Source organism: Oryctolagus cuniculus, chromosome 14 (assembly GCF_051225735.1).
Source record: "Oryctolagus cuniculus isolate XC-2025 breed Fujian yellow rabbit chromosome 14, ASM5122573v1, whole genome shotgun sequence".
Taxonomy (NCBI): Eukaryota; Metazoa; Chordata; class Mammalia; order Lagomorpha; family Leporidae; genus Oryctolagus; species Oryctolagus cuniculus.
The window spans coordinates 17,358,288-17,383,585 of NC_142880.1; the positions used below are offsets into that span (position 1 = coordinate 17,358,288).

The following is a 25,298-nucleotide window of genomic DNA, read 5'->3' on the forward strand; positions in this document are numbered from 1 at the left end:
TAGTATGTTTTAAGAAGATAATATTCGGCCGGCGCCGTGGCTCAATAGGCTAATCCTCCACCTTGCGGCACCGGCACACCGGGTTCTAGTCCCGGTCGGGGCGCCGGATTCTGTCCCGGTTGCCCCTCTTCCAGGCCAGCTCTCTGCTATGGCCAGGGAGTGCAGTGGAGGATGGCCCAGGTGCTTGGGCCCTGCACCCCATGGGAGACCAGGAAAAGCACCTGGATCCTGGCTCCTGCCATCGGATCAGCGCAGTGCGCCGGCTGAAGCGGCGGCCATTGGAGGGTGAACCAACGGCAAAGGAAGACCTTTCTCTCTCTGTCTCTCTCACTGTCCACTCTGCCTGTCAAAAAAAAAAAAAAAAAAAAAAAAAAGAAGATAATATTCTGCACTTTCACTTCCTCACCCGACTTTTTCTTTTGGACAGCCTGGACCAGTAGGCGAAGCCTGAAAATGGTCCATTGACATTTTGTCCTCCTTCTCAATGGAGGAAAATGGGTACCACTGCAATTTACACAGGGATCTCTTTGCAGCTTCTTCCTGCTTCTCAACTAGCCACAGCGCAGAGTCAACCAGAAGGGGAGAGTTCTGGCTGGAGTCCTGAACCGTAAGCTAGGCACTTCTGCAGTGGAGGAGCAGAGAACAACCCAGTCAGTCCCTTGCTGCTTACAAGTCACAACCAAAAAATCAGTACACAGGATGACGTACCTGGCAGTTGGAAGGTGCCATGTTTGTTTCATTTTTGAGATAACCTAACGCAGCACCGCATGCTGATAAAGCTTAGATAAAGAAACTCCTGGTAAACAATCAACTCCATATGCCTCAATGCTACACTGCATCTATTTAGTAGTAGTATTTGCTCTTTGGAAATTGTGACTGATTTTTTTTAAAAGATTTATTTATTTATTTGAAAGTCAGAGTTACACAGAGAGAGAAGGAGAGGCAGAGAGAGGGGTCTTCCATCTGCTGGTTCACTCCCCAATTGGCTGCAACGGCCGGAGCTGTGCTGATCTGAAGCCAGGAGCTTCCTCTGGTCTCTCATGTGGGTGCAGGGGCCCCAGGACTTGGGCCATCCTCTACTGCTTTCCCAGGCCATAGTAGAGAGCTGGATGGGAACCGGAGCAGCCAGGACTTGAACTGGCGCCCATATGGGATGCTGGCACTGCAGGTGGTAGCTTTACCCGCTATGCCACAGCACCAGCCCCTGATTTTATTTTCTAAAGCTGTCCTACTTTAGAGGTTCTTATGCAATGTGAACTTGATACTCCCTACCAAGAGGTAAAACTAAAGTCCTTTTCTCCTTGAATCTGGGTTGGCCTTAAGTGCGCTGCTTGACTAAAAGAATGTGGTATAACTAGCTCTGTAGGACTTTAAGGGTTCCGTTGAAGAAACACTGCAGCTTCTGCTTGAGTCTTTTCAAACATTTGCTTTGGATTCAGCCTCTCAGAACCAAGCTGCCACGGCATAAGTGAGCAACCACCACAATCATTGGGTTGAGCCACCTAGTGAACACCTAGCCTGGTTGCTTCTTCAGACGGCTGCCTCCTGGGCTTCGGTCTAGAAACACACGGGAGATTCAAGCAAGAACCGTTCACGTGAACACAGTCAACCCATGGAACGATGAAGGAGAAATTCAAGGTAAATTATTATTACTTTGGGACACTAAGTTCTGGGGAGTTTGTTGTTAAGAATGTTGGTCTTTAGATCAGACTTTGAAGTATGATTGTTTCACTTCCGTCTTGACTTTTAATGAGTTACTTAAGTCTCAGAGGTTTCAATCTTTTCATTGTATAACAGAGACAGTGGTACCTGCTGCTCGATAGACTGGTTCTTCCAGCCTCAGAGAGTCCTAATGACTGTTAGACCAAAGTCAGCATATACACAATTACTATATTCCCTTCCTCCTGAATCAATGCTGGATGCATTGAAAATATTTTGCTCTCTTTTACATTCATCCCTCTTGATTCCACATTGGATCTGTGCATCCTGAAAGCACACTGGGTGGGGGAACCGCGTTTGGACTGGCTGTCAACATTTTTCCAAATGCTGTCAAGGCCCAGTGCCAAGAGGGCTGGGTAGGTACACAGACACTTGCTAGGTCTATACTGACAGAATGGGCTATCGATGGCCAATTTCATTCTAAGTAGTCTCTGTGTCGTCTCCAGGTGGGTCAACAGGCTTTGCTACAACACGTCTGGGAAGAACAATCAGTTCAAGGATTTATTTGTTGGTCTCAGTTTCTTCACCAGAACATTTACCTAATTCCTTTGTTTCTAGACTCAATTACTTCCCCATTACTTGGTGAGTAGACTTAGTGACCACCACACCAGCCAAGTTAATCTTCCTGATGCTCAAGCATCGGAATGGAAGTTGACAGTTCATCCATAGAGCTACTGTGAGTACTGAAAAAGGTAACAAGATAGGGCACTCGGTGCAGTGGTCAAGCCAACACCTGCGACACCTGCACCCCATACTGGAATGGCTGGGTTCAAGTGCTGGCTCAAGTCCTGATTCCAGTGTGCTGCTAATAACACCCTTGAAGGTAGCAGGTGATGATTCAAGTAGTTAGATTCCTGCCACCCTCATGGGAGACCCAGATGGAGTTCTAGGCTCCTGACTTCAACCTGACCTAGCCCTGGCTATTGTGGACATTTAGGGAGTGAACCAGCAGATGAGAGATCCCTGTCTCCTTTCCTCTCCCCTACCTTTCAAGTAAGTAAAGTTTTTTTTAAAAAAAGAAAAGGTAAGAAGGGGGCCGGCGCTGTGGTGTAGTGGGTATCGCCACTGCCTGCAGTGCCATCATCCCATATGGGCACAGGTTCGAGTCCCAGCTGCTCTACTTCCAATCCAGCTCTCTGCTATGGCCTAGGACAGCAGAAGAAGATGGCCCAAGTCCTTGGGCCCCTGCACCCATGTGGGAGACCCTGAAGAAGCTCCTGGCTCCTGGCTTTGGATCAGCACAGCTCCAGCCATTGCAGCCAATTGGGGAGTGAACCATTGGATGGAAGACCCCTCTCCCCCCCCCCCCCCCCGTATAACTCTTTTAAAGTAAATAATTAAATCTTAAAAAAAAGGTAAGAAGGGAAAGCTCTTTGAAATATCTAAAGAACTACATTAATTTATTTCTTAGCCAGGCATCTCACATCATCCACAACACTAAAATTTCACTTACCCTATTCAACACAAATTTTTCAATAATTTTACAACAGTTACTATTAAAACTATATATTAAACTTCTTATCACAATTACTATTTATATTAAAGATGCCTTTGTTTTTGGCTAGAATGATTGTGGTACCTCCTAGAGAGTCTCATTTCCTTCTTATTCCAGCCTCTGCCCTGATGCCAAAGAGTTCTTATTTATTTGACAGGTAGAGTTTACAGACAGAGAGCGAGAGAGAGACAGAGAGAAAGGTCTTCCTTCTGTTGGTTCACTCTCCAAATGGCTGCAGCGGCCAGAGATTCGCCAATCCGGAGCCAGGAGCCAGGAGTCTCTTCCTGGTTCCCCATGTGGGTACAGGGACCCAAGCACTTGGGCCATCCTCCACTGCTATCTCAGGCCATAGCAGAGAGCTGGACTGGAACAGGAGCAACCGGGACTAGAACCGGCGGAGGATTAACCTAGTGCACCACAGCACCACCCCAAGAGCTCCTCGTAAAGCAAAGATTCCCTGTGACAGCTGGGCACTGGGGCTAACAGTTAAGAGGCTGGTGGGAACTCCTGCGTCCTGCACTGGAGTGCTCGCATTTGACCCCCGGTTCCACTCCCAAATCCAACTTCCTGCTAATATAGAGGCAGCAGGTGACAGCCTGAGTGACTGAGTCTCTGCCACCCATGTGAGAGGCATGGATGGAGCTCCCGATTCCTGGCTTCAGCTTGGCCCAGCAGCAGCCATCAAGCACCAGGGAAACGAACCAGAAGATGAGAACTCTGTCTTGCAAATAAGAATTAAAGAATTACTTAGAAATCCTTTCTTTTGTTCTTCATCATGTGAAGATGTTCTTCATCATGTGAGATGATGGCCAAAGCCTTCGGTCTTAAATTTACGTCTCCAGAGTCATTCCCCTCTGCTTCCTCTCTGGAGTGTCTCACACCTCCCGTTCTACACATGCCTTGATTTTGAATGCCACATTCCCTGGTACCTTCTCATTCACCCATCGAGACCAAACCCAATACGGCTTCCTTTGTGGAACGTTTGCTAACAAGTCTATAAAGATGGTTCTCTCCTGTTTTCTCACTAAACTATGCATAAAGTTATTATAACATTCTTTATTGTATTTGGCTTACAAAACAAAGAGTGCCCTCGCGGACAATGACTCCTGAATGGATCCTATTCAGTCATATTTATCGTGATCTTTCCAGTAACCTGTCCCTCAATACATGTTTAAGGAACAAGGAGAAGATTTTACTCTTAGAGACATGCAATAGCAAAATAGTTCAACCTCTATCCGAGACTGGGCTTTCCAGGGAGAAAAGTGTAGGTCTGTGAACTTACAAAGAAAAAAGTATTTTTAAACTTCTTTTCTTAGGTTCTCATTGCTCTAGTAAAAAAAAATATTTTATATCTAATTATAATTTTTTTTTGACAGGCAGAGTGGACAGTGAGAGGGAGAGAGACAGAGAGAAAGGTCTTCCTTTTGCCGTTGGTTCACCCTCCAATGGTCGCCGCGGCTGGCGCGCTGCAGCCGGCGTGCTGCAGCCGGCGCACCGCGCTGATCCGATGGCAGGAGCCAGGAGCCAGGTGCTTTTCCTGGTCTCCCATGGGGTGCAAGGCCCAAGGACTTGGGCCATCCTCCACTGCACTCCCTGGCCACAGCAGAGAGCTGGCCTGGAAGAGGGGCAACCGGGACAGAATCTGGCACCCCGACCGGGACTAGAACCCGGTGTGCCAGCGCCGCAAGGCGGAGGATTAGCCTAGTGAGCCGCGGTGCCGGCGATTTTGAGGTCTTTGTTACTGCAACATAACTCAGTCTAGGCTGGTATCTTAGTCCATACCATTCTTGGGACTTGATGTTTTTAATATTATAATTAGATATAAGGGCTGGCCTTGGTGCAGAAGGCAAAGAGAGACGGCAGCATCTATGACGACTCCTAAACCTTGTGCTTAGAAGTGGTATGCACTAGCCAAACTACCCTAGTGGGCAGGGAAGTATGTTCTGAACATAAGACGCCACCAAAGGCTGAAAGACAGGCGATATCATCACTACCATAGTAAGACCTCTAGAACCATTTCCTGTTGATAAGTCTCTAAGTAAAAACCCCCCACTAATGGGATTGCAAGTCAGGTATCTTTGCTTACTTTGAATCTAGCTTAAGAAAAAAAATAGTGCCATGAAGTTTCATATCTGTTTTATATTAATTATATAGTATGATAGACCACAAAACTGCAGCAGTTTTTGCCTGGCAAGATTCTGGCCAATGGAAGCATGCAATCCATAATCTTAGACTGCCTACTCTGCGTATCTATTAGACATCGAGGATCTTTTCCTTTATATAAGACCACTTCCAGTTCTGAAGACTGGGATTTTTCAATGATTTATTTATTCAATAGGGAGAGGGAGAGAAGAGAGAGGAGAGAGAGAGATCAATTTTCCATCTGCTGGTTCACTCACCAAATGTCTACAATGGCTGGGGCTGGGCCAGGCTAAAGCCAAGAGCCATGAACTCCATCTAGGTCTCCCACCTGGGTGGCAGGGGCCCAAGCACTTGGGCCATCTTCTGTTGTTTTCCCAAGCGCATTAATAGGCAGCTGGATCAGAACTGGAGCAGCAAGGGCTCATACCGGTACTCATAAAGCCCAGGATTTCTACCTGACTTTGGATTTGATTCAAGAAAAAAAAACTCATACTGCAACATTTTTGATGAGTTCACATCACCAAGAAAAATAACTCACATATCACTGGAAAGATTTTTGGTGAAGCCACACGTTTCTTGAAAAGTTGCGTCCTCATTGAATGATGTCAACACTACAGCATCTCTGACATTTCTTTAATATTTCCCGTTTGCTTGTAGCTTAATGAAAATAGATGTTTCTATTTACATAGCCAACTCCTGTTGGCAAGCTCTCACGACCAAGGAAGAATTCCTACTTTGTGAGCTCCTTTTAGAATTGCACAGTCAATGCTTTAACATGGTGAAGCATTTCTTTGCCAAACAAACTTTCAGGCAGAAGAGGAATCTTGGCACGCTGGGCTCAGAGGGAGCATCTGTGATGCTTGGCAACACATCTGGTTCTGCCGCTTTGGTGAAGAAATGGGTTTTTCATCTCCACAGGCAGTGGTGTCAGCCGGTGTCAACGACTCCGCTGGCGAGCCAGAAAAAATCGCGTCTATTTCTACAAACGTTGTCAACCTCCCGAGAGCCAGGGCTGACACAGTGCTACTGCGAGAGTTGTTGTCAAGAAATGGGAGAAAGAGTTGTTCGTGGCTGCATTTCACAAGTTAACTGGATTTCCAGAGGACCTGCTTTGAAACACTTTGTTGACCTTCCAATGAAAGTTCTGCCTTTTTTTTTTTTTTTTTTTTTTGCAAAGATAATCTGACTACACCAATAGGAATGAGTCAGTTCACAGTTTGCTTTACTGGAGGGAGATTCTTGCCAAATTATCTTGGTAAATCCACTGAAATTTTTTTAGCCCAGGTGCCACTCTGGAAGGGCACATTGGAGGCATTCCTCTTGCACCACATCCCAAAACTGTGGAGCAATGCTTCCTCAGTGTGGCACGAACAGGAACAAACTCGCCCATTTACTTACAGGAAGAAACCCACCAACAGCTGGAATCACTGGGTAACTCGGAAAGCAAATTCTGGCTGCAATGACCCTAACCATGAATGCTATCAATTTTACAATGATGAGCTAGTCATGATATAGGTTTTTCAAAAGACGACCTCATTGGGGCCAACACTGTGGCTTAGTGGGTAAACCTGCCGCCTGCAGTGCTGGCATCCCATAGGAGTGCCAGTTCATGCTCTGGCTGCTCCTCTTCTGATCCAGCTCTCTGCTATGACCTGGGAAAGCAGTGGGAGATGGCCCAAGTCCTTGGGCCCCTGCACCCATGTGGGAGACCCGGAAGAAGCTCCTGGCTCCTGGCTTCGGATCAGCCTGGCTCTGGCCGTTGCAGCCATTTAGAGTGTGAGCAGGTGGATGGAAGACGTTGTCTCTCTTTCTCTTTGCCTCTTCCTCTGCAATTATACCTTTCAAATAAATAAATAAAATCTAAAAAAAACAAGGATGACCTCATTTATATAAGAATTTTAGGAATCCTCTTTATGCCTAACCCTCAGTTCATAAAGTCACAGAAAGTCTCCTTTTGTCTGTTAGTTTTCCTTCACCCAGTGTCTCCAGCACTTACAGCTAGGAAACTGAAAAGCCAGTCAAACGGATGTCAAAGATAACAAGTCCCTTGCTGTATTAAAGATCCTTCTACGCTATCAAAATCCGCCAAACAGCCTTCTGATACAAGGCTACTTTTGAACTAAGGTAAATTTTATTTTAGCTGCAAAAATTTGCATTCATCTTAGGTTTGAATAAATGGATACTGATATCAACAGGAATGGGACAAGAGCAATAAATAGGATTTTAACAGATTTATCCATTTGAAAGGTAGTGACAGACACACACCCACGCAGGCATGCACACACATACACACCCACAAATACACAATCTTCCATTCGTTTGTTCACTCCCCAAATGGCTTCAACAGTTAGGTCAGGTCCACGCTGAAGTTAGGAGTCAGTATCTTCATTCTGGCCTCCTACATGGGTGTCAGGGACCCAGGTACCTCGGACATCTTTTGCTGCTTCTTCAGTCACATTAGCAGGGAGCTGGATCAGAAGCAGAGCAGCTAGGACTTGAATTTGCACTCTCACAGGGGAGGCAGCTATTGCAAACAGTGACTTAAACTGCTGTGCCACAATGCTGGCTCCAATAAGTATGTTTTCATAAATATACTTTAATGTTTCTGGAAATAATTCAATTTCCACACCAAAAAAAGGCATAAGAAAGTGTATGCATATGTGTTGGTTGGGTGTGTGTGTGTATTCTCTGAGGACCAAGTCCGTTGCCCTAAGATTCTCAAAGGGTCTGTTACCTGAATATGGGTAATACCCAGCACCCCAGGGCTTTGTAGGGTGAAACAGTGTAAGGAGTAGAATGAATGTGGCGAGGGAGTGAGATTCCTCTTTAGAGAAATGAGGTTAGCCTTGCCCTGCTGCCCCACTCACCCCTCATCACAAGGCTCCTCAACAGGACCCAACCCCACTGCAACAGAGGAGACAGCCTATCAGCCACTCGCATCTGGAGACGTGTTTTTCTGCAATAAAAGTTACAGCAAGTCTGAGTTCAAATATTTTCTCCTTAGATACTGTTTTGGTTTCCATTCTGAAGGGAGAACTGAGCAGCCATATTTATGTAGAAGAGTAGGCCCAACAAGGAAGAAGTAGGAGCTCACAACTAGTGTTTGGAAATGCAGGGCAAGGAGTCAACATGGCAATTGAGATGCTTAATCCCCTTTCAGAGTACCAGGGTTCAATACTCAACTCCAGCTTTTTATTTTTAAAGATTTATTTACTTGGAAGTCAGAGTTACACACTGAGAGGAGAGGCAGAGAGAGAGGAGGTCTTCCATCCGATGGCTCACTCCCCAGATGGCCGCAACAGCCGGAGCTATGCCCATCTGAAGCCAGGAGCCAGGAGCTTCTTCTGGGTCTCCCACACGGGTGCAGGGGCCCAAGGACTTGGGCCATCTCCCACTGCTTTCCCACACCATAGCAGAGAGCTGGATCAGAAGTGGAGTAGCCGGGACTAGAACCGGCGCCCGTATGGGATGCCAGCACTGAAGGCAGTGGCTTTACCCTCTACTCCACAGCACTAGCCCCTCAACTCCAGCTTCTGACTCTAGCTTCAGAAGTCCGAGAGGCAGCAGCGCTCTCTCAAGTAGCTGGGTCCCTGTCGCCTACATGGGAGAGCTGGACTGCATTCCCACGTCCTGGCTTTGGCACTGGCCCAGCTCTGGCTGTGGCGGGCATTTGGGGAGTGAACCAATCACTGGAGGCCCCCTCTCTTTCTCTCTGCCTCTTAAAAAGCAAAAACAACCTAAGCTTGAAAAAAAAAATACAAAATAGTGTTTTCTGAAGAATAGAAACAGCAGTTGGAAGGTACCTGAAGTAGTTTCCTTTCAAGTTACCTTGAATCACAGAGATTTATTATCTGACAACTCTACAGATCAGAAGTCCAAAATGGGTCCGACCGGGCTAAAACCAAGATGAGGGCTGAACTGCGTTCCTTTATGGAAGCTCTGGGGAGAGTCCTTTCCCTCGTCTTTCTGGCTTCTGAAGGCTAAGCCCATTTCCCCTACTTCATCCTCAAAGCAACGGCAGCTCCCTGCATCTCTCAGCCAGTCCATGTTTCACGGATGCTACACTCCTCAGGCCTTGACCTAGGCCTTGACCTGCACTTTGCAAGTGAGTCAAAGCTGCTCCTTCTGCATCCATTTCTTGGTCCTCAGATTGAGCCCATGGTGCAGGCTCTCACTTTCTTGGGCTACAGAGCCAGGAGCTTGAACTTCTTGCTTTGGAGGACTTTCTGAGGTTCTCGTTCTCAGTCTGGTTAATGAGCACGAGAACAAGGGTGACAGACAGCAGACCTCATGCCACCTGTCTCTTTTAAGAGGCACAGTTGAGACGTCACCTTCAAGAGGGCCCAGCTGTGTCAGCTGCTCTTTATTCTTGCTGCCAAGGTCCTCACACTTGATCTCGGCCATGGCTTTGCAGTCTGCTCTGATGGCCTCTCCCACTTCTAATGACACTCGTGATTCTCTTGGACACAGGATAACCTCCCCCTTTTAATGTTAGCTGAGTAGCAACTTTGATCCTGTCGGCTACCGTCTTTCTCCTTGCCAGCAGTGTGACATATTCATAGCTTCCAGCAACCAGGGTGGGAACATTTTGGGTATTATTCTTCCCACCGCACATGCCTTAGCTTATATAATGGGCAAAGGGTGGATGTGCAAGAGAACAGTGGGAAGAGGAAGAAAAGCAGAAGTGAGCATCCCCTAGCTGGGTACGTTCCCTAACCGCACGGCCCAGACACCTAAAAGATCACGTCTATGAGGGTTTGCATCTGTGTTTTGACCTCCTTTCTTCTCTCTCCCCCTGGAAAACCAAGTCTCAAGGAAGAGAGCAGATGCTAAACCAAGAGTCAGAAAATCAGTGGAAGGCCATGTCTGGGTCATTGCCTAGCAATACATCCAACCAAGCAACACAAAATATAGTTTCATTTTCACTCTCACACAGGGCAGGCAAGAACTCTAAGATGGCTGCCAAGAGTCCCAACTGTGGCCAGTGCCGTGGCTCAACAGGCTAATCCTCTGCCTTGTGGCGCCGGAACACCGGGTTCTAGTCCCAGTCGGGGCACCGGATTCTGTCCCAGTTGCCCCTCTTCCAGGCCAGCTCTCTGCTGTGGCCCGGGAGTGCAGTGGAGGATGTCCAAGTGCTTGGGCCCTGCACCCACATGGGAGACCAGGAGAAGCACCTGGCTCCTGGCTTCAATTCAGCGCGGTGCACCAGCTGCGGTGCACTGGCTGCAGCGCGCCAGCCGCGGCGGCCATTGGAAGGTGAACCAACAGCAAAGGAAGACCTTTCTCTCTGTCTCTCTGTCCACTCTGCCTGTAAAAAAAAAAAAAAAAAAAAAAAAGTCCCAACTCTGAGTGTAGGTCATGTATAATCCCCTGCCGTGTATGTGCTGGGTATAGGAATATGTTGGGAAATTCATTTCCTTGATCAGGTTAGGTGCCATGTCACAGTTGGCCTCAAGAAAGGGAGAGACAGGCTGGCATTGTGGTGTAGTGGGTAAAGCTGCCACCTGTGATGCCAGCATTCCAGATGGGTGCCAGTTCAAATCCTGGCTGTTCCATTTTTGATCCAGCTCCCTAGTGCTAATGGCCTGGGAAACGCAGTAGGAGATGGCACAAGTGTTTGGGCCCCTACCACCCATGAGGGAGACCTGGAGGAAGCTCCTAGCTCCAGCCTGTCCCAGCCATGGCTGTTGTGGGCATCTGGGGGAGTGAACCAGTAGACAGAAGATCTCTCTCGCTGTTACTCTCCTTATCTCTCTGTAAATTTCACTTTCAAATACAAACAAATAAATATTAGGGAGAAAAAAAAAGAAAAAGAAAGCAAGAAGAGGGATGAAGAAAAATAAAGAAAAGAAAGAGGTTGGGGGCAGGGGACTGGCTTCAGTGGGCCGGAGCTCATCAGATGAGTTCTTAAACAGAACTAACCTTTTCCTGGAGGGAGGGAAAATTAGAAGTGTCAGACTCAACCCCAGCAAGAGTTCACTGAGAAACCGAGAGATGGAGGGGCCGTGGACAGTGGCCACTAGGAGCAGGGAGTTCATCAGGGAACAAGGACTTTGGTCCTTCCAGTCCATGAACTGAATCCTATACCAACCTAAGGAAGTTCAGAAGCTTATGCTTTGAAACCTGCAGATGAGAACTGAGCCTGGCAGACGCCTGGAGGGCGAGACCCCGAGAGGAGGACCTAAGTGAGCTGCACTTGAACTTCTGCCCTACTGAATGGAGAGCTTTGAAAATGGGCGTTTTCAGCTTCTACCTCTGCGGTAAACTGTTAGACAACAGAGGAAAATGAAGAAACTAATACAATGGTATTCCAGTTAAATGTGGCTTAGGATTTTTTTTTAAAGACTTATTTATTTATCTGAAAGGCTGACAGAGACAGAGGGAGAGATGTAAAGGGAGAGACCTTCCATCCACTAGTTCGCTCCCCAAGGGGCCACAATGGCTGAGACTGGGCAGGCTGAAGCCAGGAGGTGGGATCATCATCTGGTATTCCCACATGGGTGTAGAGGCCCAAGCATTTGGGCCATTCTCTGCTGCTTTCCCTGGATGGGAAGAGCAGCCAGGACTCCAAGTGGTGCCTTTATGGAATGCAGGAGGCAGCTGAACACACTGTGCCACAACACTGGTCCCAGGATTCACATCTGTAAAGTTGACTCTTACTGATTCATTTTAAAGTGAGAAAAAGAAATACCTTCACTCCTTCAGTGCCTGCAACACTGAGGGTAGGCTAGCGAAAGCCAGGACCGAGGAAAACCATCCAGGTCTCCCATCCAGGTGGCAAGGACCCAAATGCTTGAGCCTTCATCCGCTGCCTCCCAGGGTGCACACTGGCAGGAAGCTGGATTGGGAGCAGAGATGGGTGTCCATACCAGGGGCTCTATATGGAACGTGGGACAGCCTAAGCCGGGGCTTAACGCACTGTACCACAATGCTCACCCCGGAAGTATTTTTCAAAAGACCTTTTCCTCTTGTCTCCTCTGTTCCTGCCTCTCTCTAATGCCTTGATCTGCTTGCCCGCCACGCAATTATTTCATTGACTCTTAACTGGAAAATTCCGTTTTGGTAGATTAAAAACTTCCCTCCTATCACACTGGGCTATCTCTTTTCCCTCCTTATGGTTGATTTGAGATGCAGAGGCATGTGAGTCTTGGGGATGTTATACACATGTTTAAGGCTGGACAATCAAACCAGAAAACATAGATTTCAAGAATGAAAGCAAACAATCTGTATTTTGAAGTAACTCAGATATGTTTCACTCACTGCCTCCAGTTATTTGGAAACACAGCAACCTTGTCATAATGGTCGAAGACAAAGGAAAAGCACTGTACGCATAAATGCCTGAACATTTTAATATCTTTTATCAATAAACATTACTAGAATGCCACGCATGCGAATCCATGCTTCTGCCCAGGAAAACCTGCATCCTATCTTTCGTTTCCTGATATTGCAGCTGGATCTTATTACCAGGGTAGGATGCACCATGGGAAGCATACATAAACTTTTTAAACTACAAAAGGAGAGGTGATCTTCACCAATCAGAGGTCTAGATTATACAGATGGACCACTGATTAGTACACACAGCATATTGAAAAACACCATTTTGTGGCTTGTGGGTAACTCCACTGCGGAAATTTAGCTAAGCCGCACTATTAACCACAAAGGCAGGATTCGGTGTCAGGTCAAGAATCAGATCACATTGTGACTGTGGTCGAGAGTCGAGAGGATGCCCTACAGCAAAGGGAACTGCGCACGCAGCACGTCGTCTTTCTAACATTTAATTCAGGAAAAATGTCACCTCCAGCACAGCTGATCCCAGCGTAACTACGTCATGCAGACACGTGGACATGTTAACAAGTCAATGATGCCTAAGACTCACCATTTAAAACGCACCTTCTCTGTCTTTGTGAAAGCCATGGAACTGGACTAAGAGAGAAGCTCTTAGACTTGAGCAAACGTGGATGACGGGTCTTAGAATGTGTGTATAGATCACAAACACTCATCTGAATAATGATTAGCTTTTTTTTTTTTTTTCCAATAAAAAAAGGAAGAGCTCCTGGGAATAGAGACACTTTAAAGGTTGTAATGTGGAAACACTTCAGGATCTGGGGGTCCAGGTAAATCATGATTTAGCTTTTACCAATGATAACCCAAGTCCTTGCAGGTGCCAAAGTCAGCCCCAAAGAAAAGCTATTACAGAGCAATTATGCTAAGTAATTATCATCTGTGTTCCAACTTCTTCTACCTGTGTCTTTGCCACGTGCATAATTACGCAGAGAGAAAACACTCCAAGCTCAGATGCAATAAAGGACTTCAGTGGATGCCCACACGGACCTTGTCAAGTAGCCAATGACTTGCCCTTTCATTGTGAGTGACGCATATCAGCGCTAGCTCTAAAGAAAGACACTTTTCATAATCTCCCAACAATCTGCTAAGTGAAAACATATGGATGGGCTTAGGCAAAGCCTGCCAGGGGTCTTTGCTGAATGGAAAACAGGTGCTTCCATTCTGCGCCACGTAATACCCCATTTACCCCCAAGTCCAAAGGTTATAGGACTAATAGCTGCCTTGTGGTACTCAGGGAAAAGCCAGGCACCGGCTCTGGTGAAACATCTGGGACATATTTTACATACTTGCAACATATGCTTCAGGTTCAATTAAAGTGAGGCTTTGGCACATTTATTAATCTTTTTTACTTTTATCCTATAAGAGGACCCACTGACCTGACCCCACTATTATACCATATGAGAAAACAGAGAAATAATGAGAGCTAGAGGTCAGTACCTGCTCGTATGGCAAAAAATACATTTGTTTTCTCATGAAATTCCATTACACATGACTCTCTACACAAACTTTCAATAGGGAAAGCAATGCATTTTTTTTTTTTAAGTAGGAAATTACCCTTCTGCCACTCCGACACGCTGATAGCCAGGACTTAAGCACGTGCGCTGCTTGAGCCAGGCAGGAGACCGAAGCAGCCACCCGGGTAGTGGCAGGGGCCTCTATGCCCATCACGTCCAGTGAAACTTTGCATTTCGAGACCTTCATTCAAAGATTCCTCCCTCTACTATGCAAGCACTTAGACATCTATTGTTAATTACTACATTAGAAATTTATTGTGTCCAGATATGATTTTTTTTCCTTTTTTTTTTCTTTTCTTGACAGGCAGAGTGGACAGTGAGAGAGAGAGAGACAGAGAGAAAGGTCTTCCTTTGCCGTTGGTTCACCCTCCAATGGCCACCACGGCTAGCGTGCTGTGGTCGGCACACCGCGCTGATCCAAAGGCAGGAGCCAGGTGCTTATCCTGGTCTCCCATGGGGTACAGGGCCCAAGCACTTGGGCCATCCTCCACTGCACTCCCTGGCCACAGCAGAGAGCTGGCCTGGAAGAGGGGCAACCGGGACAGAATCTGGCGCCCCGACCGGGACTAGAACCTGGTGTGCTGGCGCCGCAAGGCGGAGGATTAGCCTAGTGAGCCGCGGCGCCGGCCCCGGGTACGATTTTTATGCTATCAATTGCAGTACAAGTAAGAAAATTAAAAAAAAAAAAAACCTCCTTATCAGGCAAATAGAGGATTGGATTTATGAAAATCAGTTCCCGATCTTTTCACAAGCAAAGTTTGTTTGTTGGCACGCCACACAGGAGGACACAATGGAATTCACACAGTAATTCAAACAACTTTGGAAATTGGATCTGAAAACGTGTTGGAACTGCGGTGTCAACTGCAGACAACTGAACACTAGATTCCAAGAGACGCCAGCCCACCCCGGCCTGCTCCACTTCACATCTATGCTTGGATGAGCTGCTTAGCCCCCAGCCAGGTGTGCCCATTTTTTCCCCACACCTAACATACTCTCTATTAAAAAAAAAATGACCATCATAGGTAGAGACTGGAAGGATAGGATGTCAACATGTAGCTTAAAAAATACAGGCTGGCTTCAAACAGGGCCATTCAAGTGCTGGACTTCACTCAAGGTTTCCATTTATTAACATTTCTGGGGACACGCACGCTGCGGGGATGGTTCTTTATGGTGGCTTTAATAATAAAGCAGCAACAAGCAAGGGAAAATGGCCATCAATGGGTGGCAGCTCAGTGTTTATCAGCAGAGAAATGATGATTCAGAGCTGGCACAGCGAGTTAAAAATACAAGCTCTCTACAGCTCGACAACTGACCTTAACAATAAATCATATCATTTATTGCCAGAGGTGTAGGCACACATTATTTAACATTAAACACCAGCACCTATGTGTTTCTTTGCAGGAAGGGGATTTTACAGGTTGATGTTTGATGGTATTGCTAATGATTAAGTGATACACAGAAGAAAAATTTCAAATAAATGCTCTACTGATTTTAACATGTTTGAAATAATACCAGTAGGGACAAAGTGTGTGTGTGTGCGCGTGCATTTTCATTTTTGTTCAACTACTGAATATTAGTTAAGAAATAAACTCATCAGGAAGGTTAACTAATCACTCTGATTTTGTCTTCTAATGCTGGCGCCTACAACTAGGATATACCTGCACATCTCTACTGGAATCAAAGTTCAAGGGCATAAATTAACATAACACTGTTTTTGTCCTTCAAGAAGTTCCACTGCTTTGCTGTAACTGAACTTAAGGGAGGTCAAAATCTGCTTCTATTTGCTGAACAATGTGCAAGGATTTCATGACATTCTCAACTCTGCCTTCCCATCTCACCTCGGGATTTTTCACGTTTTAGGTCTGTTAATGCCCAGAGAGGAGGACGTAACAGCACCATTGTCATCCTTATGGAAGAAAGCCGTCCTCCAGCGCTGGCCATGGCTACAGTGGAGCAAGGTCATTCTCATTCCATCCCCCAGCTGTCCCCTCTCTCCAGAGGGCATCCAATCCAAGCAGGCCTAGGGGGCAGCTGCTACTCCCTGTGGTCACCATTCTCAAGTCAACCTCCTCTCTGATGGAGGCTTCCCCACTGGAGGGAGCCACCCTCCGTGCCACCCAGTCCAGGCAAGGGCAGTGAGCGCTGGGGTGGCGTAAACGCCCTGCAGAGCCCTCTCCCCACGTGTGATCTTTGGCTGAGCAATTCTTGAAAATTACAGGGCACAGTATCCACCTTCGACTCACACAGGCTGTACTACCCCCTCATCCCCCAAAGCAGAGCCCGATTTGTAATACTCAAGATAGGACACATTTTTGCCCTTCAAAAACAGTTGTCACTGCGGTTATCTTCGCAAGAGCTATCAAGTTCCAGACACACTGATTTTTTTTTTTTTTCCTGGCAGAAAAATATTTGACCCAGCTCTGGACAAAAGCGAGGAGGATTTATAGCCTTCTCTCCCCATTCGCAACATGCAGTGGCATTGTTAGGATGATAAACAGCACTGTCCAATTTTCTGGACTCAAACACTTCAACTCCTTTTTTAACTGTCTGTGAAAACAGTGTCATGTCTACATTTCGCCATCCCCAGGCACCCAAGTGCTGGGAAAGATAATTACCTTGTCATCTTTGTCATCTTCTTCTTCCTCGTCCTCTAGCATGTCCTCCACTACCTGCAGACAGAAACACAAGTCGGTTTTTTTTGTGTGTGTATGCTTTTAAAGGAGAGAATTTTGTCCTGTCAGTTTGAGCCTTTTGGAAGTGAAAACTTTATTAACATGTGAAATACACCCACTGCGAGGGAAGGTTTGATCTAGAGATAGCGATTAGGTGAATGCCTTTAACTGATTAAACCCACAGAACTGAATCGCAGCCAGGGGACCCGATGTATGTGAAATGTTTTGTGACAACTTAAAGGAATTTGAAATGTGCATAAGGTAAACTCACATTAATTTGGGGGATGCTTTAAATCAGGAAATTTCCTTTCTGCCTATTCTGCTGTCTGTCTGAATCAGGCACTCAAAATGTACAACTAGATAACCAAGCACGAAACAGTTCTGCTATTTCAAATTTACTTTTCACCAAACTCTAAGATAAAAGGCCATGTCTGTTAATTGATTCATGCTGGTGGTCTTGGGAGTAAAACTAACAATATCTTTTATGGCTCAAATTTTAAATCTAATGTATAAATCTACCGACTACCTCTCTGTTATTTCTGATTTCATGGATTACCCGGCACTCTCATTTTAATTCTCTGAGATTTTACACAAGGATTATGAGAATGGTATCATCAGGAGAAGTGGAAATGTCTTCTACCATCAAATGCATATAATGTGTAAAAGACAGATGTCGGTGAGCCTGCTCCATGTGTATTTTCAATGGCTCCTGGTTCACATACTTCAGCAGAACGGCATAGTCATTTTGGACTTGCTCAATCAATACATAACTGCAGGCACTGAGAGCAGGATTTCACTGCTGTTCAAGGTTATTTTTGAATGGTTTTAGACATTTAGACAAACAAGCATACATTCTGTGGAAATCAAACATTTTTAAAACTTTGGGAAATGAGTGTTAGTCAAGGAAGTTCTAACTTACTGCATTTATGACATTTGTTGTGCTACCTACATTTTTACTGGATTTTACTAGTCTAGTCTGCATATCTACTTCCAAACAGTTTCAATAGAATCATGGTTATCAACTATTTTGAAATTTTTTTTCAAGTCCATTAACTTTTTTTTTTTATTAATAGAAATAGTCTGAGTCAAGACTTCAGTAATCAAGACTGTATCATGCAGAGATAAATAAGTCAATATGCCAAGCCTTTCAGTTATTCCCAACTTTCAAATATTCTAAAAGTATGAGTGGATTTAAAGACATACCCCCAATACAAAGGTCCTAGAATCATGAACCAATACATAACCAAATGTACCTGGTGAGCTACAAGAGTGTTCCTCATTCAGTGTCATACTTTCAATCTCCTGTCGCACAGTAGATCCTAGATTCCTGCTACCCTTCATTTGGACACGTAGCATTTCAAAACAACCACAGTGATACAATACTCTGTTTTCTGTAGTGAATGAGAACTTAATGCTTATTTCAGAGGCATATAGGAGTATTTCTAAAACCTCATTGCAAGAAAAATTGATAAATGCTAGTACAAAAATTTTTCCAATTCATGAGTTTTTGTAATATGCATTTTCTATGAAATTGTTGAAGATTCCCTGTACAAAGCAATTAAGCCTCAACAAGTCTTGATGCTCTCCCTAACTATATCCAGTCACTCCACAAGCATTTATTGTAAAGCTTCTTGTCTAAGGCACATAGTACTAGCTAGTGTGGGAATACTATGATCAACAACACACAGGCACCTCATCTGTACTCCTATCAGCCCTCAAGAGGATTATAATTCAATACAGCTTGAATGAGGACCTCAGATAACCTCTCATGATGATTTTTTCATGTCCTTGGAGTATTCACATCATAAATACAGGGGGACTTCTAAAATTTCATGCACATCAAGAAAAAACTGCATGGATTGGAAAAAAAAAATTTGGAAGGTTTAGAAGGGAAAGCAGCCACAATGATTCATCACACTGTGTCTCATCAAAAAAATTTCTCCAGGAGATAGTATTGTGACTTAGCGGTTAAGTCATCACTTGGTTACAGGAATATTTCAGATTGGAGTGCCATCCGGGTCTCTGGTGCTGTGCCTGAGACAGGAACAGAAGACGGCTGAAGTGCTTGCACCCTGCCTCCCATGTGGGACCCAGCTGGAGTTCATGACTCCAGGCTTCCGCCTGGCCCTGGCTGTTGTGGTCATTTGGGGAGTGAACCAGCAGATGGAAGCCCCCTTGCTCTCCCCCACCTCCCCCTTCCAAATAAACAAATCTTTTAAAAAAGGAAAACATTTTCCAACTTCGGCAATATTTTTAAAAAATGATTATTTTGAACCTCATGTAAAATTATATTTTTGATCTGAATAAATTTTTTTGCTAAAATTACCCATGTAGAATCATATCAGATATGTTGAGGAAAATGAACATCAATTAAAAAAAAAGATTTGTTTGAAAGGCAGCATGAGAGAGAGAGAGAGAAAGAGAGAGAGAGTGAGAAAGAGTGAGAAAGAGAGTGAGAGTGAGAGAGAGAGAGAGAGAATATCTTCCACTTGCTGATTCACTCCCCAAATGGCCACAGTGGCCAGGGCTGGACCAGGCCAGAGCCAGGAGCTTCATCCAGGTCTCCCACGTGGATGGCAGGGACCCAAGCACTTGTCACTGCCTGTCACAAGCAGAAGTCTGACCTGCTATGCCACAATGGTGGCCCCTGAAAACCATAGTTTTACTCCTGTGAATTAATTATAACAATGTTGCATTTAGCTTTTATTAAGGATGCATCACACCCCTCCTCCCTGCACTGCCTATCATACAGGAGGTATGCAAAGCCAGGATGGTGTTGGACTGTCCCTAGCAGAGTACAGGGCACAGCGCAGATATGCAAGAAGTATTTTGTTGATTAAATGAACAGAGGAATACATTACTTCGCCTTCCTATATTCAGACACACTTTTGGGTAGGGTGTCGGTCATTTATTTCATGGAATTGACTTGGCTTTCCTGGAAAGATTTCATCAGCAATGTAGATTAATAAAAGCAAATGTACAAAATGCTTTCAAACATTTGTGTGGAATTAGAACCCAGGACTATTTAGCCGTTAAGATTCGGAGATTGCAGCTCTTTTCACATTCATTTTCAAAAACTGAAAATATGGGTGGACCATAAAACCAACCATGAACTCAATTTCCACATTTCACAAATCAGCTGTGGGTCTCACATCCAAGTACAACTCAAAGAGGGCTACGGAATCAGACTCTTCATTTGCAAAACCCAAACTGCTGTTACTCTGCACAAGTGGGTAATTGGCCATGCACAATTGCTCCACCAATGTGCAGCCAGAACCCAACACAACCATTTGCTTTCACATTTGGCCGAGAAGCTCTGTGTCGGTGAGAGGCCTTTGTGCTGTGTTTTAGCACTCTAGTGAGGGCTTTTCCCCTCCTCCAGTGCCTTTTAATGTTACATCATAAACATCTACCAGTGAGGATTTATAATACAGATGGATTCCTACTGATGTCTCGAAGCTGCTTCAGAATGGATCCAACTACTCCATTTTGTGCAGGTGGGGCTAGAGGTGGCTGGGAAATGGAGGTGATAACAGCACCTGTCCCACAGTGTTCATTAAGGCGCCAATGAGATAATGCACATAGAGTGCTCCGCGCCACTGCCACAGCAAATAGGGACTTCTAAGAGTTCGCCATTCATAAAAGCTAAAGGACATCCACTTGGTGTTTGCAACACTAATTTTTGGAAATTATTACGAAACTTTTCCTGGAGCACAAATTCTGTGTTCTTAACGACAGAAAAACTTCCGATTTGTGTTTTTACTGACGCTAAGACTCCCACGGAAGGGCACAAGTAGAGGCTGTGGATAAAGATCGCAAATGCAAATGCTGCTTTCATGATCTTCAGACATTAATGGTCCAGTGAGACGGACGGCTTTGGAGACAAGAGTGAGTCAGAGGCTGAGCTGTCCTGGAAGACACGAGTGCTAGCCAACGGCAAGGAACACAGAAACTGCCAACTGAGCTTTCAAAAGCAAACTGTATATATCACCAAAGTGCGTTTCATGACTACATTCCCAGAGAACTCAAATAACACCTGCTATTTAGAAAGGGAGCACTGGACTTTAACACTTCACTAAGGAAAACAAATAAAGGAGTCCTCATCTCAAATTCCAGCTCTTTCCTCTTCAAATAAAACCCAATCAGCACTGCACAGTTTTGTTTTCAAGTGTACAAAGTGCAGTTGCCCAAACATTTGTCAGCAATAATTTAATAACACACACATAGATATCCTTGAGGGAAAAGAAAATGAAAAGACAGACAAAATATGCACAAGTTAAAAAATGAGAGACACATTTGCAAAGTTGAGTTCTTTCTTTTTTCTTTAGGCAGAATATCTCAGATCAGCTCTAGAATTCTCTTTCCAAATTATGCTTTCTGATACCTTGCTTGAAAGCAAGTAGTATTAATCAAACAAAGGAAGGGCACTAGGGAAATCAGAAAGATGTAATGCAAGCAGTTAAAAGTGACATGACCTTCTGTAATGTCGCTCGTCACAGACTTATATGCCACACTCTGGAGGAAGGTCTTGAAAGAAACTGATTCTTGAATCAGGTACTATTCCTTGAATGTAATACTAATAAAGATGACATTTTCAAAAACACACAGACGGGCTCAGATGCAGTATGCCAGCTATACTACAGCAAAGAATAAGAAGATAACATTATTTTAAAAAGCATAATATTTCTTCTTCCATATTCACTTTTTGTTGAACATTTGCCATTAACTTATAAAATATATATGGCTGTACATTTTAGAAATCCATTTTCAAAATGAAACAAAATTGCATCTCTAGACTCTATATATCTTCAAAGTTATAGACGAGCTGTTTTAATATAATCAGGCTTAATTAAAATCCAACACAATGAACCACTTTGTGATTTGCAAGCAAGTAAAATGTTATTTGACTGAAATGGTAATGACTATATTGATCATCTTAACAAAAACATGACAATATGTCTAGAATTATTCCTTCAAAACATAAAAGGGAGATAACCATAAGGATACAACAAAAGGAAGGCTATGTTAGATGAGGAAAAACAGATTCAGGTAAGCTTCATTATCAAAATCATTATGGGATAGTAGATATCAATTATTGCTTTTTAATACAAATCAAGGGTGCATGGTTAAAACTATAATATATAGGAATAATTTTTAAAACACTTGCATAACTATTTTCCTAGGGAAAAAAAATCTTTCATTTATTTAAATCCCTTTAAACAAAAAAGAACCAAAAGAATCCGGGTTACCTTGAACATGCAACCTAAGGACTCAGCACCATGAAGCCAAACACTCGAAAGGCAATGCTGACAAAACCAGTTTCTTTCATGTTCACTTTTTCCCTTGGAAATGATCTTTAAATTACATGGATGTTTTGCTAGATTCAGAATGAATAGTTGCACAATTCAAGTTGCTCTGCTCAAGCATGTTCTATAAAAACGCATCACATTTAAAGAAGAAATCACTGCTGTCCAGATGTGCAACTGTAGTGTTAAAATATTAAATTGTCACAAAAGTTTCACATTTAAGTTCATATTCATAGAACATCCAAATATGTACAGATGCTTATATTTGGATACATTACAGACTAAATGCCTATTTCCACCCTAGAGATACGGAAAAATTAGGGGAGAGCAGTGTTCAACATGATCTGGAGTTCATTTATATCTTTGTGTGTGTGTGTGCGCGCAAACCATGCAAAACATATATTTATGTGTCAATGGATTTATTACACGTGTGAAGTAGAAATTGAAATTATGGAATTTCTGTGGATTGGGAATATGCATATGATCACTTAAATGATTTCAGATTGCTCCAAAATACCAAAGGTCAGGCTGAAGATCTGAGGCCAATAAGATCATTCCAGGTACACCTGTGCAGATATTTTTACTCAGGCACCTGCTTTTCCCAATAAGAAACTATTGCAAAATGAATGGTGCAACCAAACTGCGTATACAATTTATTCCACATTTGTAAGAATAATAAGACTCATACTCAGATCTGAGATACACCATTTCATCCAGGATATCTCAAAAGCAACTGCTTGTACAATGGCTGCTTAGTTTGATTCATGCCATTAAGAATTTGACCTTGAAGTATTTCAGCTACAGTAGTCATCAAGATAACTGAACCACTAGATGTAATAATAATTAGTGTGATAGGCTTGCCAGTGAGGCTGAATATATTGCAATACAAAAGAAGGCAGACTGAAAGAAAAGCATTAGTACTTATTGCTAAAAGACTTCCTGATTTTTACGGAGACACTCAAATACAATTATTTCTTCTCGCATAATGCATTTCCTTGACTCATTCTGGAAAGTGCCATGTTGTAATTTAGTCTGACTCTTAATAGGAAATGTGGCTTTAATGTGGCTATCAGATGGCTTTTGATGCATGCTACTGATTACATACAGCCTGTATTCTGCATCATCAACAATGGCATTCTTATCTGCAGTCTAATATGCTTTGCTGTAAGGTGCAAGGACAGTAAATTTACTTGACTGGCCACGAGTATGTAACCTTTTATTTTCTTAAGTGTCAGCTTAATATGCAGAAAGACCCTTCCATTAAGGAAGGCTAAACAATAGCTAATATATATTCTATAATCAGTGTAAGCATCCTAAATGAATTTCCTCTCATATTTCCTACTCAATATTATTAAAATTTCACTCTTATACTTACATAAAGCATTGTGAACGGAATTCCAGTGTTTATTTGAACTATGTCTCCACCTAAAGGCTTCATGATGTATTGTATTTTTGGGTTGCAGGAAAATACTCTTCTTGGTGTCTTTAGGACACTGCATATTAATTCAATCGAGTAGAGAAAATAGGTCAACTATTAACCTATAATGTGCTTTGTGAATAATAATGCCTTCTTAAAACTATATTATTCATCAGGTTAAAAAAATTAAGAAAGGCTAAAAAATTGAGTTAACGTGCTTTTCCAAGTAAAACTAAAAGATAACTAGTCTCACCAGTGATCTATTCTCTACAATGTAATGTGCTCAGAGCCAAATATTTTATACAACAGGGTTCAAATAAAAATTATATTGTTATATCTCTATGTTTAAAGCCCAGTTTCCAATCCAGAACTACAACTTTGTAGGAAAAAGCAGCATTTGACATGCTTCAAATTTTGAAAACAACCTCGAGAATTTTAAGTGTCTAAGGAAAATTCCACATTGTTTTGTTCAATACATTCTCAGCAGAACAAGCGAGGAAGCCACTGTGACCTTTGTCTGAGTCCCACGTGCTGCCTACCACCTTCTCAGAAATGCACTTTGCTCTGACCCCGTAGGATATATTTGGGAACATTAAAGATGCAATAAGCAGGAGTTCTGTCTCAGGCAAGTATGCAGGTTAGCAAAGGTTTTGCAGGTAAACATCATGCTTTCGGAATATTAGGGGTATTTAAAGATTAGAATCTGAAGACAAAGCATTTGTCTTAGAGACTGGTATCTGCCACCTTTTGGGCCATACCAGTCTGTAAGGTTTGACTCTTTTTTTTTTTTTTTTTGACAATTCACAGCAATATAATTGTTCCAAGCAATATATCAGGGTCACGGAGGGGTGAATGGAAGGAGTGTACTTTTGCAGAGAAGAATATTCTGTCACTGATTTGAGATTTTTTTTTTGTCTACAGTATGTTGAAGCCTGAATGTTGGAAAATTCATCTTAGAAAATGAAACATTTGAAAATCATAGTAAACAAAATGAAAATTCTTTTCTTATATCCCTTTTCTATAAATAATGATAAAAGTATTAAAAATGTTTTTTTTACAAAGATTACTGAACTCACAAAGGAAGCCCTAGCAGGTTCAGACCTCCATTTCGATGGCACTCTCCGTGGTGAATGGGGAACTGTAGCATAAAAGCCTGAATGAAAAGAATCCACGAAACCTCACACAAAACCCCCATGACTGCTGCAGCACAAGCTTCGTGCACTAAGGCACAGAGCGCTACATGCTAGGGGAAGCTTGCCTGGTCCACTTCTCATCTCTGCTTTATGTAGTGTACTGTGTGATTGCTAAATTAGTGCATAATGCATTTATAATATTTATAGTACCAACACTTAGTTAAATAACCTTTATGTAAGATTTATGTTGATTTTTTTTTATTTCCAATTTAATGGCAAATTATGAGGAGCATGTTTCATAAAGATAATTCTCCATTTAAATTCATCAGTCCATTAAATATTAAAATGATGTTTCTGATGCAATCGAGAACAAATTTGTCCAGCTTCAGTGATTATTTGCACTCATAAAAATTAGGCTTGATTAATAAAATTTAAATGCTTGATTAAGTTGACATTTTCATGTTCCATTCTGATTTATTAAAATGAGTCCCTGTCTCCAGGCTTGCTAGGCACCTTTCCTGACTTCCTGAGTCAGACTACTGGGGAGGAGAAGCTG

At 43.5% G+C, this 25,298-nt stretch overlaps 1 protein-coding gene and 1 long non-coding RNA gene across 20 annotated transcripts in view; one reads left to right on the top strand and one right to left on the bottom strand.

Annotated features, from left to right (window-relative positions):
* MCTP1 (multiple C2 and transmembrane domain containing 1) overlaps positions 1–25,298 on the bottom strand; it is a 767,919-nt gene that overhangs the window by 59,146 nt on the left and 683,475 nt on the right. For all 19 annotated transcript variants that reach the window (XM_089313022.1, XM_051853978.3, XM_017344604.4 and 16 more), the window contains one exon: positions 16,830–16,883. In XM_089313022.1, coding sequence (XP_089169148.1) covers positions 16,830–16,883 — 54 coding nt within the window. The remainder of the gene's footprint in view (positions 1–16,829; positions 16,884–25,298) is intronic.
* Positions 1,503–24,642, top strand: LOC149122247 (uncharacterized). The gene is made up of 3 exons (XR_016220535.1): positions 1,503–1,638; positions 16,075–16,172; positions 24,531–24,642. It is a non-coding gene; the product is annotated as an uncharacterized LOC149122247 (long non-coding RNA).